The 17,433-nt window shown below is 46.8% G+C and overlaps 1 protein-coding gene across 3 annotated transcripts in view; it reads left to right on the top strand.

Moving 5' to 3' along the window:
- The first annotated feature begins 580 nt into the window (after positions 1-580).
- The window catches only part of LOC125738983 (IQ motif and SEC7 domain-containing protein 3-like), a 60,780-nt gene continuing 43,927 nt past the window's right edge, over positions 581-17,433 (top strand). For all 3 annotated transcript variants that reach the window (XM_049008573.1, XM_049008574.1, XM_049008575.1), the window contains exons 1-2: positions 581-1,241; positions 12,833-12,907. In XM_049008573.1, the coding sequence (XP_048864530.1) occupies positions 760-1,241; positions 12,833-12,907 (557 nt within the window). In that variant the 5' untranslated portion in view covers positions 581-759. The remainder of the gene's footprint in view (positions 1,242-12,832; positions 12,908-17,433) is intronic.

Below are 17,433 nucleotides of genomic sequence, written 5' to 3' on the forward strand. Positions count from 1 at the left end.
ATACTTAACAGATGAGGATCCCGTGTATAATATTTGGTTTTAACATTGTGTTCAGTGCTTCTGATGGTTATGGTAAAATATTTACCCAAAGCTGGAATACAAAACATAATATATGCAATGTGATGTTATGCACTGATATGTAAATTTCTAATTCTGCAGTCATATACACTATATGTTCGGGTGTACGAACTTGTATCCAGCATTATCAGCACAGCATACATATGAACAGAGCATCGATCCAACCTATAGACTCCTGAAGGAGGATTTTAGTAAAATGTGGAAATTTTATGTGTTTTATGGAAATAATGTTCACTTAAACTCGCGAATTACAACAAAAATCTCATGTGTATCATTTCACCATCAATTGTAAATGTTTATGTTTGATGATAGATGATGAAAATAATGGTGATTCTTCTTCTTCTTTATTATTATTATTATTATTATTATTATTATTATTATTATTCTGTTTGTATGCATAATGGGCTTAAAGGGGTTAAGGTCTTTATGCTAACACTCCTCGCTTCGCTGTTGCTGCTCATAGCATCCCTTCACTCTGGCTCCTCCTCCATTCCACTCTCCAGCATCAGGACCATTTCCTGCATTTTTCTGGGGTATACAGTAGGGGGACAGGATACGCCGGCGCCTCCGCGCACAGCGCTGTCAAGTAGGAGACGAAAGGATCTCCAGCGTGCCCTTAGGACATAAGTCCTGACAAGCACACACCTGAATCTGGAGCTTGCGAAACAAAGAATAACAGATATGGAGAATCTGTTAGATAATCCCATGAAAGCCGTGCTCTATTTGAAAGAGCTTACCACCATCGTACAGAACCAGCAAAGTCTGATTCAGACGCAAAGACAGCGGATTGATGAACTAGAGCAGAAGGTGGAGGAACTGATCGGCGAAAACCACCAGCTGAAGGAGCCGCTGAAACCGCCTCAGTATCACCATCAGCACCAGCACGCTTCGCCGCCTAGCAGCAACCCGCAGCCTCCCGTCCTGCTGCATCGTCATCCTGCGAATAAAGCCGGCACCGCTACCGGCCATGGCCAGCCTACGCAGCAGCAAACTCCCTCTCAGCTCACGGGGACGCAGCATCCACCTCCGCCGGCTCACCAGCAGCAGCTCCAGCCCCTACAGACGTCCGTAGAGGACTTTAAGAAAAGCCCTTGTTGCAGGTCCTTGGTCTCACAGGTACCGTCAGCGCTCTGCAGGACGGTGGGACCCGCTGGAAAGGCAGAGTGAGTCTGGAGACCTTACCATTATACGGACGCGTATAAGTTATAATCAATGTCTACTTAAGGAAATTATTTATAATTATAGACAAAATATAATTATACAACCAAAAGGGAAATGCAGACGGTGCATAGACGCCAATAACAGAACATTACAGAAAAGCTGGGATCATTGGTACGTTTTAATTAAAAACTTAAGTACAGTATTTCATCTGGGGATCATCACGTGCATTTGACGAACAAAACACTTATTAAAGCCCTATAAAAGCGCTATTGGATAGAGCAGGAATATTGCTTCCGATATTTAGCTTAATATTTTCATATTTTCATTGTATCTCAATGTATTTCTCCCATAATGGAGGTTACCGAGACCGCAGAAGTCCTATAGAATGGAGCATCGGGAGGGGGTCTTGGGGAAAGGATACGGGAATTTAAAGGACGACTGGCTCTTGCCTTAAATCGCGTAAAATGCCAGTATTCTTTTTATTTAAATCTTTTCCGCTCTCTAAAAACTTCAAAAATAATTTACAACATCATGAAACGCATTTCAGCCTAAACTACACTGATTATACGCCACTGTGTATTTGTATTTGTTTTACCAGTATTATTAAGACATTTCAATCATAACAATAAAAGTAGGCCTAAAGTAAAATTGGGATATGACGAAATCTAATATAAGTGAACAAGAAAAAATTTTATATTTTCATACATATTGATTAAAAGTAAATCATTACAATGAGAAATTACAGAGAAATTCCAAATGTAAAACCGCAATAAATGAACTAGGTTCATCATTTCATGTAAGCATGTAACGTGTTAAACATGTTGCTCTGTTATGGGCTGTTAATAAGTGATCCCAGTAACTACCATTAATAACAGCATGAATTCTCACTACTTTTCTCGCTTTAAGTATGAGGTATAAAGCATCAGAGATCGGCGACCGAAGACACTTCACACCTAAAAGGTGTTTTTGTCAGGCGGATTATCACTCCTTATTTAAGGCTTCGTACATGACTGTTATCTTTATGATGAAGGTAGCCGGGATAAGATAATCACACTGATGATGATGATGATGACGACGATGATAATGCTGATGATGACTTCTACTGCTATTATCCATCCATCCATCCATCCATTTTCCAAACCGCTTATCCTACTGGGTCGCGGGGGGGGGGGGGGGGGGTACTGCTATTATTATTATTATTATTATTATTATTATTATTATTATTATTATTATTATTACATACTTGTCTAATCTGAAAAGGTGCTTGTTAATCACCGTACTATGCTCGTGAAACATTCTGCCCGTAAAAAAGTTTTCGCTCAGGCCCCCACTAACCGCTAACAGCACTGTGTTACACCGCAATATAAAAGGGGACACACAGCGGTCTGGGGTGTTAACCGAACAAGTTAAATTTTATTGAAAACAGGGCATAAAAGAGCACCGCAATGGGCAGGGAAAGATTGTCGAGGGGGAAATAAAGTCAGAATTGTTTAGTTCAAAAAGGTGAGAACACGATCAGCATGTGTGTGTGAGACGGAGGAGGGAATAAGGAGCCTGTGGGGGCGGAGTCGTCACCGTTCAGTGAAGCTAACTCACTTATAATCAATTAGAGAAGTTCCGTTTCAGATAAATCAACGGAAACAGATTAATACCTCATACTGGATGGTATGGCTCAGTCATTCGTAGCAGATGGGTATTACAGCAGTGTACTGAAAGATGGTCAAACAGCGGAGTTGGATATCAGCTTTGCTGACAAAGGTGACCATAGTGGCCACATCGTAAGTGTCACATGACCGTTACAGCACGGTTCCGTTCACTTGTCCGGGTTTCTCACTTCTGATGTGATACTGCTTCCTCTCTGGCTTTTTGAGGGTCACTGCAGTAAATGGCGTAATGTGTAGAGAGGTGCCTCATTCGACTCTCCTTTTGAACTTTCCGTCGTACATTTGGAGAAGTCTTTGCCAGCCTGCACTCCCGGCTGCTCTCTCTGGACATCATAACGGCTCGGAGGCTGTTTCTGACACCTCATTGATTACTATCCAGGGCCTGAGCGTAGAGACGGCCTGCATTCTGTCTACCATCTACTGATTTTCTCCAGGGCCATAAATCTCACATTTTTTCCCTCTGGCTATGCCATAGTTAATACTTAATGGTTGTTTTTTTCTGCTGGCATATTAACATTTTTATTGATGAACAGATTGTTAAATAGCCTACAGATAAATACTATAGCAATTTGGTACAATTTATTAGCCAAAAGTCTTCTAAAAAGTGATGACTATATGTGTCGATTGCAATAACAGCTGATCCAGCTTGCGGGATGTACGGCTCCCAAACAGAGGTGTGTTTCTGGCTGAGTGGGGAAGACCCAAGGCGTTTCATAACCCGATTTGTCAAATCTGATGGGATTCCCACGCCATGCTGTTTTTCTGATAGTACTACAGAGCTCATTTAACACTGACGGTGTTCTTGTGAAAACTCTGTCTCTCGTTTCCATGTGAACACTCTGAGCGTTAAACTAATCTGGCTGCACGTTGCTTCTGAACTCTAAAATGGACGACGGGCCTGCTGGTGTTCGAGCATCACTGTTATCACCGCAGATCTTCCTGTGGATCCAGAAGACTCTGCAATGATGACTGAGTAAACCAGACTTGTTTGTAAATCCCTCGTGAGCACATCAACTACATCAAAAGCGTTGGGGGGGTTTGCAAACCGTACAGACTATTTACAAGGTAATAAAACAGTTACATGCATGTAAATGCGCGTGCATGTGTGCGCAGACTCGTCTCAAATTGGAAACCTCACTGAGTACAGCTGGCAGCCCTTGTGCTTCTTACCCTTCTGCTCCTTTGAAATACAATATCTGCTTCATACAATATCGTACAATATCTGCTTCATATGTTTACATTGCACTACAGTATATGTTTATATGGCACTGTGATTACGTATTTATTGTCATACGTGAACTTGTATTTATTGTCTTAGTGAAGCATTTTGATTTGTCTGTGTTAAATTTTTTGCAAAGAGGGAGTAAGAAGGATAAGGAGAGTGAGATTTTCTTGGTTTACCGTAACTGGCTGTTTATGACACCGTTTATGTCAATGAACTCTTGAGTCAGTGGAAGAAGTTAGAAGTCAGGATCTGGGTTCTGAATGACCCAAAAATATCAAGGCATGAGCATGTTGGACCACGTGACCTGCTTTCACGACATACTTGCAGCACTGTATGTGGTTCTGGGGCTGATGTGTACTTCAGCGGGTTAGGATGCTGTGCTTGTAATCAGAAGATTTCTGGTTCAAAACCCAGGGTCTGAATAGTGATGTCACTATTGGGGCCTTGAGCAAGACCCTTAATCCCCAGTCACTCCAAGGATTGGTTCTCTCTGCTTTCACAACTGTACATCATTTTGGATAAAAGTCTCTACTATTTAAGTAAATGTAATATGATTTAGGGTTCTGTCTGTTGAGGCTCACGAGATGTGAACACATAGCAGAGTGGTGCTCAGATCTCCAAGCCTTCAGAGAGAGACAGGAGGAGCTGGATATGAGACTCTATGCATCACAGGAGGACCCTGACAGAATGGCGCAGTGACAGAGATCGGCGATCAATGGGCTTTCAGTGTCTACGATTATCTGCTCGCCATTACCTGGGACTAGCAGTGACCAGACTTTTTGTTTTGTTCAGGTGATTAATTATTTGCAAAGTTTCACGCTGATTCCAAGTAGCCCAGCCAGTTATGAGCTTTAATTTTTCATTGCTCTTATTTTTGGAAAGGCATTTTGTAATGGTGCCGGGTTCGGGAGAGATTATGTTTAACTGCAGTGATGATCCTTGGCACCAGTTTCCCTCTCGTGAAGAACTGCTATAACCTGCAGGTTTCTCACCGAGAGGACAGAAAGAAATAACCTCAGCCGTCTCTCTTGCAAATGAGCATCAGGCATACATGACCTTTTTATGACAGTCTGATTGGCTGGATTCTGGATGCTGCAAGGCTGAACATTTATCCACACCCAGTTACCCTTTTCCCCATAAACATTGCTTCAGTATGCAGCTGGAACTCAGTCCGTCGCACGTCTGGAGCTCAGTAATTAATTTCGAAAGATAAAACATTATCTAAGCTATACAAAGTCAGTAAAACATTGAAAGCCAGAATGGGAATTTCTTCATATTTTCTTCTCTTCCTTCAGTTACTTTAAAATGTGAGTTGAGTTCAGAGAGATACCCTTGACGGCTCCTCTGAACTACTTTGGTGTTCTGGCTTTTGGTGCAAAACTGAAGCAATTTCTCACCTGCAGCTTATTGGGAAGGTGGAGGTGGACAGTTTGAGAAACTAAATCTGAAATCTCCATAACTATTCAATGTCTCTGCAGAGTTTGAGTCGGCTAAGTGTTACTTGCTTGCTCTTCCGTCCTAAATCTTCAATCTTGCCCCAAACCAGAGCTGCTAATATTTCCCCAGTTCTCAGTACACCCCCCTGGAAACGTTAAGGATTTCTGAACATGACGTATGGTCAGATTTGTTGCTGAACTGTCTGGTGAAATGTGTTTGAAGACATTACATATTAAAACTGAATATAAACTTTAGATTCTCCATTTTTTGCTGAGTTTTAAGTTCCTTCTAGAGCCATTCAGCATTTTGGTCAAAATGTCACTCAAAGGTGAAGATAAGTGTAGGAGGCAAGAACATCATCAGGGTTCAGCAATCTACCACTGATGGATGGCAGACGGCGGCAGCAGAAAGGTGTTATGGGTAGGCTATGCCCTGAGGCACGTTTACATGGTGTTTGAAAACAGCCAAGCAGCCGCAGGCTGTAAATCTCAGTGCTGGGGCCAGAGAGCCTCGCCTTCTCCCAGGTACATTCTGCGAGGTTCCTGACTGTCACTGTGGAGGAGTGTGATGCTGAGCTTCCACACAAACGTCCTACGCGGAGCCCCCCCGCCCCTTTTCTCCCACCTGAGGCCGCGGCAAACGTCGCGCTGCTTGTTAGACTCCATTTCAGCAGCTCGTGTTTACAGCGTTTACTCTGCCCAAATGAATCGTGATTGTTTGAGCAGCACCACTTCCAGAAGGAGGTCTTTGGCAGCAGATGGCCGAAGCAGACCTGAATGCATTGCTATAAATAATGAAACGTGGAGCCAAAAACTATAAGAAATAAGAATTTCTTTAAAGAGAAACCACCCTCCACCCCCCCTCCCCCCCTAGGAGAGAGCTGGACGAATCGGCTCTCAGCACCCACTCAGAAGCAGAAATATCTTCGCGACAATTCCCACAGTCTGGTGTGAGTCACGTCTAGATGCAAAATCGGTGAAATAACCACAGGTTACGCAAATGTCACAGAATGTTTTAATTTCATCCCAATAATTAAATCAGGAGCAAAAATAAACAGTCCTCAGCCCTCTTCAATGGGGCTGTCACCTCTGCAGTTGCATGTGGGGGGGGGGGGGGTGTGACTCTCACTGTAGCATGCATGCATTTACTGCTGGTGGAACAAGAACAAATACGGTGCAATTAAAAATAGCACCCCTGAGTAAAATTGCACACATTGGTGGGGGGGGGAGTTTAATAGCTGTAAATGTTCGTAGGCAGGGGGTCGGGGCTCAGCTCCCAGATGAGCTCTACCAAGTGCATATTTGGAAAAAAAAACACTTAATATATTTCTCCCCTCATGCTGAAATATCTCATGCTTGGGGGGGGCTCAGTTTCTCTTGCCCTTGAGTATGAACCTTTAGGCTGCGGTTAGGGTGAAAGCAGGTCCGTTCTCTCAAGCTCTCCTGCTCTGTTTCACTCCGTTGCTTTGTGAACCTTTGCAGGGTCTTATTTAACTGGAACACAGCAAAAGGGATGATACTGGCCAATACTTTCAGTGGTACATCTGTGCCACATGTGTCGCCTGCTTGCTCTGTCCGCATCCCTGTTTCCCCAGGTTCAGGCAGAGTGACACCTTCAGCGTTTCCTCTGTGTCACTCTGAAGCATCCTGCTGGAAATTCCGACTATCCGGTCTTAATTCATACTGCCCCAAACGTTGTGGCATCCTCTAAAACAGCAGTGGACTGTGGAAACGGAGGACAGGTATGTAGCAGCTTGCCAGTGAGGCGAAGTTAGTTTGTGGGGGTCTGTGCAGAGCGGTAACGCGGCGCTCAGCGCCGACGGGTCATGAGCAGAATGCTAACCTGCACAGAGAGATGGAAGCCGTTCTGTGTGGCCCGTCACGTGATCGGCTCGCCAGGGACGACCGTGCCGCACGCTAACCTGCCCCCCCCTCCTGCCTACCCTATCGCTCTCCTATTCTCTCCACGTCGGCTTTAGTCTTAACTCCGCTGTTATGTAAGCCTGGCGGTAACGTGCGGGAGGGGGTAACAGGCGCCTGCAGGGCCAGGGGCGTAGGGGGAGGGGAGTGGAGTGGAGGAGGAGCCAGGGCATGGGGGGGGGGCTAGCAGCCGGACTGCAGGAAGACGAAGTGAAAACAGACGGTGCCCCCATGGTAGCAGATTAGCCGGGCTCCATGCTATTTTTAACAGCGATGAGAAAGCTTTCCGACTCTCGTGGATGGATGAAGAACGTCGGCGGTGCTTTTGTCCCACCAAACCCGGATCAGTCGGCCTACCAGCCCAGCCACAAGTAAACGGAGCCTCAGAGTCGTCATCTGCTCCACGTGTCACTGAAATACCTCTCGTGTTTTATTCAAGCCTGTGACCATTTTGTTGGCATCTTGTGGCTGGGACGCAATATCAGCACAATGTGGGGGGTGGGTGGTCTGGTACTGCGATCCCCCAGTGATGAGATCATACGGCCTTCACTTGTCATCGGGTCCTGAGGAGTGCCCCCCCCCCCCATCCGATGATGTCATCACTAAGGTTTCTTCGCCATGCCTGATTTGATTTCATTACTGTAAATCTTTAATTTATTTTAGAAAGGTCAGAAGTAGAAATGAACCACTTGAATGTAGTAAATCCATATATCCATGCTGTCCATCCATCCATCCATCCATCATCTTCCGCTTAATCCGGGGGTCGGGTCGTGGGGGCAGCCGTCTCAGCAGGGAGGCCCAGACTTCCCTCTCCCCGGCCACTTCATCCAGCTCCTCTGGGGGGATCCCCAGGCGTTCCCAGGCCAGCGGAGAGACATAGTCTCTCCAGCGTGTCCTGGGTCTTCCCCGGGGTCTCCTCCCAGTGGGACATGCCCGGAACACCTCCCCAGGGAGGCGTCCCGGAGGCATCCTAATCAGATGCCCGAGCCACCTCATCTGGCTCCTCTCGATGCGGAGTAGCAGCGGCTCTACTCTGAGTCCCTCCCGAATGACTGAGCTCCTCACCCTATCTCTAAAGGAGAGCCCAGCCACCCTGCGGAGGAAACTCATTTTGGCCTTTTGCACCCGCGATCTCGTTCTTTCGGTCACTACCCATAGCTCATGACCATAGGTGAGGGTAGGAACGTAGATCGACTGGTAAATCGAGAGCTTCGCCTTTTGGCTCAGCTCTCTCTTCACCATGACAGACCGATGCAGCGCCCGCATCACTGCTGACGCCGCACCGATCCGCCTGTCGACCTCCCGCTCCATCGTTCCCCCACTCGTGAACAAGATCCCGAAATACTTAAACTCCTCCACTTGGGGGAGGGCCCCATCCCCAACCTGGAGAGAGCATTCTACCCTTTTCCGGCTGAGAACCATGGTCTCGGATTTGGAGGTGCTGATTCTCATCCCAGCCGCTTCACACTCGGCTGCGAACTACTCCAGTGAGAGCTGAAGGTCACGGTCCGATGAGGCCAACAGAACCACATCATCTGCAAAAAGCAGAGACCTAATCCTGAGGTCACCGAACCGGACACCCTCAACTCCCTGGCTGCGCCTAGAAATTCTGTCCATAAAAGCTATAAACAGAATCAGTGACAAAGGGCAGCCCTGACGGAGTCCAACCCTCACCGGAAACAAGTCCGACTTATTGCTGCCCATGCGGACCAGGCTCTGGCACCGGTCATACAGAGACCAAACCGCCCTTAAGAGGAAGCCCGGTACCCCATACTCCCGGAGCACTCCCCACAGGACTCCCCGAGGGACACGGTCGAATGCCTTCTCCAAGTCCACAAGTCCATGCTGTCCTTTAGTATTAATTAGGCCTGTTAGTGAAATAACTACATTTTTGCTGCATAAACGACACAGACAGGATTTGAATGCCTCATATTTAGACATTGCACAGCAGCTAAGCCGATTTTTGGGTTGCGTACCAACACAAAATCAGTGTTAATTTTTTAAAATGTCTGATGCCAAATAGCCTTCCCTCAGCGTCTGGCTGAAGCTGGCCTGGTCCTGCACGTATCTGACCAGCAGGCGACATACTCAACATCCAGACAGTGACCTTACTCATGCACTCAGGAGAAGAGATGCAGTGAAAGTCAGCATGCTCTGTGGCTGGTGAGGACCAGCGATGGCCAAGCTTTATTGATTTAGTTAACAGACACTTTTCTCCAAAGCAACACACGTTTTTTTTGTGAGAGAGCAGGGCCAGCCAGGCCTTGCAGCTGGCGGTAAAGGGCCTCGCTCAGGGGCCCAACAGTAGAACCACTCTGGCAACCCTGAGATTTGTACAGACACAGCGACCTAGACCACTGAACCACACAGCGCTCCGCTTCCACCACAGGCGCTATTATGCAAAGACTTGGGGAAAAATATAACACATTGTCACAGGACCAACTGCAAACAAATGCATGTTCTCCTCTGAGTAGAGTGGTTGGTCCATTGAAACAGCGACGACCCATTTGTCAAAGTTAGGACTTGCCAACCCGAGTGTAATTGGACTTACTTTCTCAGTGGAGGGGACGGACCGGAAAGCCCGGTTCTCGAGGCCGACTGTGTTTAATTCTCGTCAGCCAGAACAATGCAGCTCCACTCAAGGGCGCCCAGCGTGTTATTCGCTGTCTCTGCGGGTGACCTTATCAAAGAGCAGCGAGGAGGTGGGGGTATGGATAGTGCACTGGCTGATTCTCACGCTCTCTCCCTGGCAGCCCCAACAGACACCATGATCCTTGAAAGGAAGCATATACTGCAATTACTATAAACCTTCTGTGCGTCACTCATGCATTATTGCAGCATTGCTCATTGCTTATCAGTGACCTGTGTACTAGTGATGTAAACAAGAGGGCTGTCTGTTACGTGGTGCACTTCATCCCCTTAATGATGTGATGTTCTATTTGAATACTACACTTGTTGGTGTGATTTTGGAAGCGTAAATCATGGTCACCTGATTGATGGTGGCAGAATCACCTGGGAGTATTTGTACACGAAACACGACCTGTGATATGCCGCTTTGGCTTGCTCTTTGTTCGTTTTGGGTTCCACGTTTTGCCGTTCAACCTGCGATTGCCTGGTGTCACAGAGTCTCTCGGCATGCAGAAGAGGCTCATCTGGGTTGCCATGACGAACAGGCCCATGACCACGTTTCCCAAATAAGGGTGAAAGAACAAGAGCGACGTACGGAAAAAAATTGTACCTCGAGGATCGGATGCTGGGAGATGAACACATAGCTGCCCATTTCTCTCATTTATATCCTTTGAAATGTGTCCCAGCACTTCAGTGTAATGCCATCATGTAGCCAACATTGGCTGTGATCTTCCCTTTGTTCAGATGTCTTTCACGTTCAGAAGTACATCCATCCGTCTTCTGTAACACAGATGCTGTCCCAGGCTACAGTGTGCCTGGAGCCAATCCCAGAATGCACTGAGAATACCAGTCCGTCACATGACATACCCACATGCACGTGACCACACATTAATGGTAATCTAGATAGTTCCCAGGTTCCAATATCCCTGTCATTTTGGTCTCTGGGAGAAGAAACTCACACAAACCTGGTGAAAATATGGAAACGCTACACAAACGCAGGAGCAGGATGAAAGGCAAACTGGGGATGTGAGGGCAGTGCTTTCAAAAGGCAGCAGCAGATAGCAGCACATGAAAACGACAGTTAAAACGGGCAGTTAAAAGTTGCAGTCCTGAGTGTGTGGCGGCTACAGGTTGTTCACTGCTGGACACCTCAGTTCCTGACCGATTCATTAAAGTAACTGTTTGGACAGCCAGTGTGTCCTCCTGCGTTTCAGACATCAGTCAGATGCAGGGAGGCCTGTCTTTTCCACATTCATGGTGCTAATTCAGTCATCTTTAGCTGTGTGTTTCCTGCATTTCTGTGACGTGCATAAAAATATCTCAGGAACAGAGAATTCCTCCATCCTCATTGAAGGAGATGGTCTATACGTGTAATTAAACATCATCATCACTGATAGTAATGGCTGCCATCTCCCCGCTCTTGGCAGGCAGCGGGCCTTCGTGTGATGAGGCAGCAGCAGCCATTTTACTGGCTCTGAAAGATTCCATCTCCAGCTCTGACTAATATCTGTGTCACAACACGGTTCTCGCTGTAGAAGCCCTGCTCGACTCATCGCTACGATGTTACATGGCCTCCGCGTCTCAAAGCCTCCGTTGTGCTCAAACGAGGCTCAGTCTTGGTTACTCAACTGCAGGATAAGGAATGGAAAGCCTGGCTAAGGGGAAGGGGAGAATGGGGGCCGGGTCCTTAGCAAATTCTGCTTTTCTTTCTCCTGCGGGGACACTGTCTGTTTCTGATGTATCTGTGACACTGTGCAATCCTACTAATTCCTCCCAACCCAGTTCAGCCTGTCAGAGGCAGGAGATTTGTGGAAAGAGCGAATGAGGGGGGGGGGGGGGGGAATGGGAGATCGGGGGGAGGGGTTATAGCTTGTTCTACCTTCTGTGTTTTGTTTAAAAAGTACGAATAATGTCTTGCCTTGAAGATAGAAATGACTCCATGATACCAATTCAACCATTTTCTTTATTGCCTTGTTCAGCAGTGAGACACAATTGGGGAGAGATTACCAAGCGAGGTCTAGTGAGACAATTGATGGCTCTCAGGAATGGATTACCCCTAATTTACATAATACTTATACATTTAGGTGGAGTATTACTACCTTTCCTGATGTATATTCTCACCTGTCAGTATTTGGATTCTATCCAGCGCAATTAGAGAACGCCACAACAGCTGTTAATTTTAAGTAGCCTAGCCGGTGACAGTGGGAAATGTGAGGAGCCAGACAGCACACAGCATACAGAACTTTCTAGAATAATGCCGTCTATATGGTTGCCAGAATACAATCTGATCGTAACATTAACATTGATAATCCCAGTGCTTTCTTCAGCACCCTAGTACTTTTCATGACCATGAAGAACAAAGAATGAAATCCAGCTGGCTGCTTGTCGGTGGGACTGGGTTGGCCTTCTTCTTGCTTGGCACACTTGTGCTATGACAATGCTATTTAGCATGCTTGGTATTCATGCTCATTTATCTGGTTCTAATTTGGTTTTTCCATTTTGCCTGGCTGGAGTTCACCGCTAGCATGTGACTGTTAGCACTAAAAAGTTGTCTTTGAAAATGCTGCCATGAGCTGAGGAAGAAAAAAGTTTCAGGCCAATAACAGTCCGGGCTTTTTGTGGCTGCTCTTGTTAACGGGACGATTCTTGTCATAACTGAGGGCTGTATTAAACATGGATCCTGTGTAATTCACAATTGTTTCTCACCCTCTGTCACACAGGAACCAGACCGTCCTCCACCAGTTCTGTTGCCCTGCTCCTGACGCGCCTGAAGCGGAACCTCCCAGCTCTACCCGGTACGTTCTGTGCCTGCAGACACCACTCTTATTTCGGGTTTGTTTACGTGAGCTCTGTCAGCAGAGGCACAGCCACCTCGTTTCAGGTGGGAGCCGCATCCTTGGTGACCTGTTCCCAGTTCTTGGTGGCCTGTTCCCGGTCCTTGGTGTACTGTTCCCGGTCCTTGGTGGCCTGTTCCCGGTTCTTGGTGGCCTGTTCCCGGTCCTTGGTGGCCTGTTCCCGGTCCTTGGTGTACTGTTCCTGATCCTTGGTGTCCTGTTCCCGGTTCTTGGTGGCCTGTTCCCGGTCCTTGGTGACCTGTTCCCGGTCCTTGGTGGTCTGTTCCCGGTTCTTGGTGTACTGTTCCTGATCCTTGGTGTCCTGTTCCCGGTTCTTGGTGGCCTATTCCCGGTCCTTGGTGGCCTGTTCTGAACCTTTGATGGCTTGTCTTTGGTGCCGGATCTTCCCTGCCACTGTTTATGACTATAGACTCCGCAGCCTAACCCTAACAAGCACTCAATCTTAACTGGACTATGTCCTATTTTCATTGAAACAGAAGGCAACATGAGGTATTATGCTGGTGCAGAAGACTGTAGGTTTATGTCCCAGAAAGTGCATCACAGAGCAAAGAAATCAATCTAAATGAGTGAATGTTTAGCCCTGTAGTACAAAATGCAGATCTATGTGTGACTTCACAGAGACCTGCCTTCAGTGCATTGCTCACTGGGAGGCGCTGTGGCCTGTCAGGGTCCTGGTCTGATTACTGCCATTGTGTGTGTGCGGTCTGGATGTCCTCCATGTATTCGCATGAGTTTCTACAGTGTATTCAGCTTTTCCCACAGTTCAAAAGCAGGTCCGTGTGATGAATCGGGCTCTTTCGATGTCTCTGTGTCCTGCGATGTTCTGGCATCCTGCTCCCCGGTGCCTCCTGGAACAGGCTCCAGGCGTCCTGCTGCCCTGCAGCACACAAGCAGCTACGCACGGCCGGAAAACACATCCGCCAGACAATGAAACGATAACGGAAGTGAGGGCTACAGAGAGTGACACAGGGACGCGGAACGAGAACAAGAGCTGTGCTTCTGCAGAATCTCTCTGCTGCTCACCACAACAACGCAGAGATTCTGCGTGCTGCATAATATGGCGAAGGTGGATGTCGCAGGCCCTCTAAGGCAGCGCTGGGCCCTGGATTCGCTGGAGCAAGGTCTCATTTTTAGACACCAGTAAAAGTGTTAAAAAAACTGTAGTGTGATGTAAGAAGAAGCACTTGTGACATCAGGGCTTCACTTGTGACATCAGGGCTTCACTTGTGACATCAGGGCTTGTTATAGAGACACGGTTGTGTGTGTTTGTCACACACAGGAAGGCGAGAGGAGCGGTTTGGACGAGTCTCTCAGTGGGTGTTTTTCAGCATTGAAATCCAGTCTGAACAATCAAATTATATCAATATAAGTTAACAGGGACATTATTTGAGCTAGGGATGCTTAGTGGCTCCTGAATGAATGGCTTTTGTTTATAAAAGGTGCCTGCAAGCGATTATCTGGTCGCTACTTTTCAATAGAGATGGGAGTATTTTATTAAAGGGTTCAGACCGACCGCCTTCTCAAGAGTAAAGAGTGAATAATGAACAAAGGGAACATTAATTATAAACTTGGCAAAGCAGGGCAGAGGGGGAGGAGCCATCAGTGTGTGCCACAAGAACCGATCAGCTTAGCAAAAGTAACGAATGCGATTGGTGTTGCTAAGCATCTGGGCAGTTTATTGCAGAAGAATACTTACATTTCTATGTGCTCCGCATCCGCCGAGATAACCAAGCCAGGACACAAAGCCGGGACGAAACCCACTGTGACAGTATCACAGATTAAAAGGCTAGTCGTATCTCTGAGACAGGCAGTTGTCTCAGCTTGTGGTTTGTTCTGCTTTCGATTATTTATAATTTCATAATCGCAAACTGTTTGTCAGAGGCTTAGGGTCTCAGAACAGGACTCTGCACTGCACCATGTCTCGCCAATGTCGCTCTGCTGCTCTTCCGTCATCTTCCAACCTGACATCCAATCAACAGATGATCATCCACCCTCATGTTCATTCAGCTGATCATCTTCCGACCTCACATTCGGTCAAAAGGGCCCCGTTGCTCAGAAGTAATCTGATTAGATTTCGGCTCTTGGATTGGATCAAATCTTGAAAATGGGTCGTTCAAAAGAAAAAAAAAAAGGATTCTGAAATTGTATTAGGTCACGTAATCCAATCTGGGTTTTCATCTGGATCAAATCTTCGATATGTGTTGTTCAAAACCTTTTGCTGGATTGGGATACCTTTGATTCAAATTTGTGGATAGCCTTGATCGGGATTGCAAAGGTATCATTGGGATCCAAATTGGTATACCTTTCATCGCAGCAGAAGGTGGATTTAGGGTGGATTTCAGGAATAAAATGTAATAAAACTTTAAAATTGGTCACATAATGCAACATTTGTATCATGTAGTATATCTATGCAGTATATATCCCCAATCCATGATGCAGTGCTTCACTGCCATTAGCCTGGGAGAGGTGGGTCAGAGAGGGACCAGCAGTTGCAGCAACAGTATCCACCGCTGACAAGACCATGTCAGGAAAGCTAGATAGAGACAAGACATCCAGCACAGTCGAGGGAGGCCTGCACCACACCAAGGGACAAGAAGTTCACCTGATCGTAAGATCGTAGTGTGCCGATCGCTCATTGCCTTCTTGCTACCTAGTCTTGTAGATGCAGAATGCAGGTTGTGATGCCACTACTGTCCATATTACAGGATCCCACTTGCTTGCAAGCTTGCGCTTGCCTTGAACCCCCCCTAGCACTCAATCCCCCAGCAAGAGAGGAACTCCTTTAGCTCCCTTATTATACGGGTCAGAGAGAGTGTTTCACTTGCTCAGCAGTGCTGTTCCTCTGGGCCAGGAGTATGGTGTATCGGCATGTCAGTCACTAGAGACTTAACATAGCTGTTATAGTCACACACATTCTCATCATGGAGCACATTTTTGAACAGGAGGTCAGCAAGCAACCTTGGGACTCCAAACATCAAGTAGAATAGTGGAAAGCCTGTGGTCCATTCCCCATAGGACGGTAGGGGTAGTTCTAGACCTGCACACACCACTCAGATACAGGAGCTCTGCGAATAACTCAAAGTTGTCTCCCTGGTCCAAGTGTTTGGGCTGGTGGGAGCCATAAATACATAAGAAATTATGCGAGAGCTTCTTTGTCATCTTACTTGCTGTCTGGTCCTGGCTGAATAGCATGTGCTGACTCAGTGCAGTGGTCAGTGATCACCAGTACATCTACAGATCGGTGGTTACTATCCACACCTGTCCAGAAATCAATGCATACAAGCTCCATGGAGGCCGAGGTCTTAATGCTCTCCGGGGGGGGCTTTCGTTGCAGGCTCTGCGGTCCTGCTGAGTATGCATCTGCTAGAGGTCCTCACATAGTCGTGTAAATCCCCTCTCATGTCACATCAGAAAAAGTGTTGGTGTGCCAAGGGGAGTGTCCGGGGCTTGACCTCATGACCACCATGGTGAGGAACCCCAGCAGGTATCTGGGATTTAAGGGAGTGTGGGATGATGAAATGAAACCTTTTGTGTTTTGTAAGGGGATCCTCGTGACCTTGTACAGGATTCCATTGGGTAGAGGGAGTCTGTCCCACTGTTTCAGGAACCTTACAGTTAGCGAACATTTCTTGCAGTGCTCCTGCCTAGAAGGTCTGCATTTCCTTTCTCGAATCCCACTAGCCCATGGAGGACAGCAAGGAAGAGACACCCTCTGCTGAGAAATTTCCACTAGATGACGGGACGGACCATCCAATGACTAGGGCTGACGTGAACAGATGTGTCTGGGACATCACATGCACACCCTAACAGCTGATGGTACAGCTCTGACAAGGCCACGCAAAAGGCTCCCAGCTGAGGGTGTCAGTCACAACATTGACTCTTCCTGAGGCATACATCTCAAAGCAATATGGCGCAAGAATAGAGATTCATCGCTGATCACATGCATCTAGCTTGGGCTTAGTCAGAATGTACATAAGGGGATTGTTAATATTCCGTACGGTGAATTTATGGCCTTTCAACCAATGGCAGAATCTCTCACACACCACCTTCTTCATACCCAGAAACTCAAGTCTGATGCTGGGTAGTTAGTATGGCTGCGACTGAGAGACTTCACTTTGCCAGCGGGAACCTGAGATAGAACAGCGCCAAGACCATCCAAAGGATGAATGACCTGTCAAAGTCAGGACCTGCTCACACCATACTGTCCAAGAAGGCAGTGGTTACTTGACCCAGTCCGCACAGTGTTCGGGGGTCAGCCAGGACAGGACAGTCATTGTTAACTGTCGATCATAAGCAGCTCTAGTGGTTACTTAACACCATTAGTGCTCTGTAACCAGTACTCAGTGTTACCGTTAGGGTGGTCAGACATCATCTTTAAGGACATTTACTCTTTTTGACATTTAAAATATTATTTATATTGATTATTATCATTTGAATTTAAAACAATAAAAGAGATCTGACTTCAC

Source organism: Brienomyrus brachyistius, chromosome 3, assembly GCF_023856365.1.
Source record: "Brienomyrus brachyistius isolate T26 chromosome 3, BBRACH_0.4, whole genome shotgun sequence".
NCBI lineage: Eukaryota > Metazoa > Chordata > Actinopteri > Osteoglossiformes > Mormyridae > Brienomyrus > Brienomyrus brachyistius.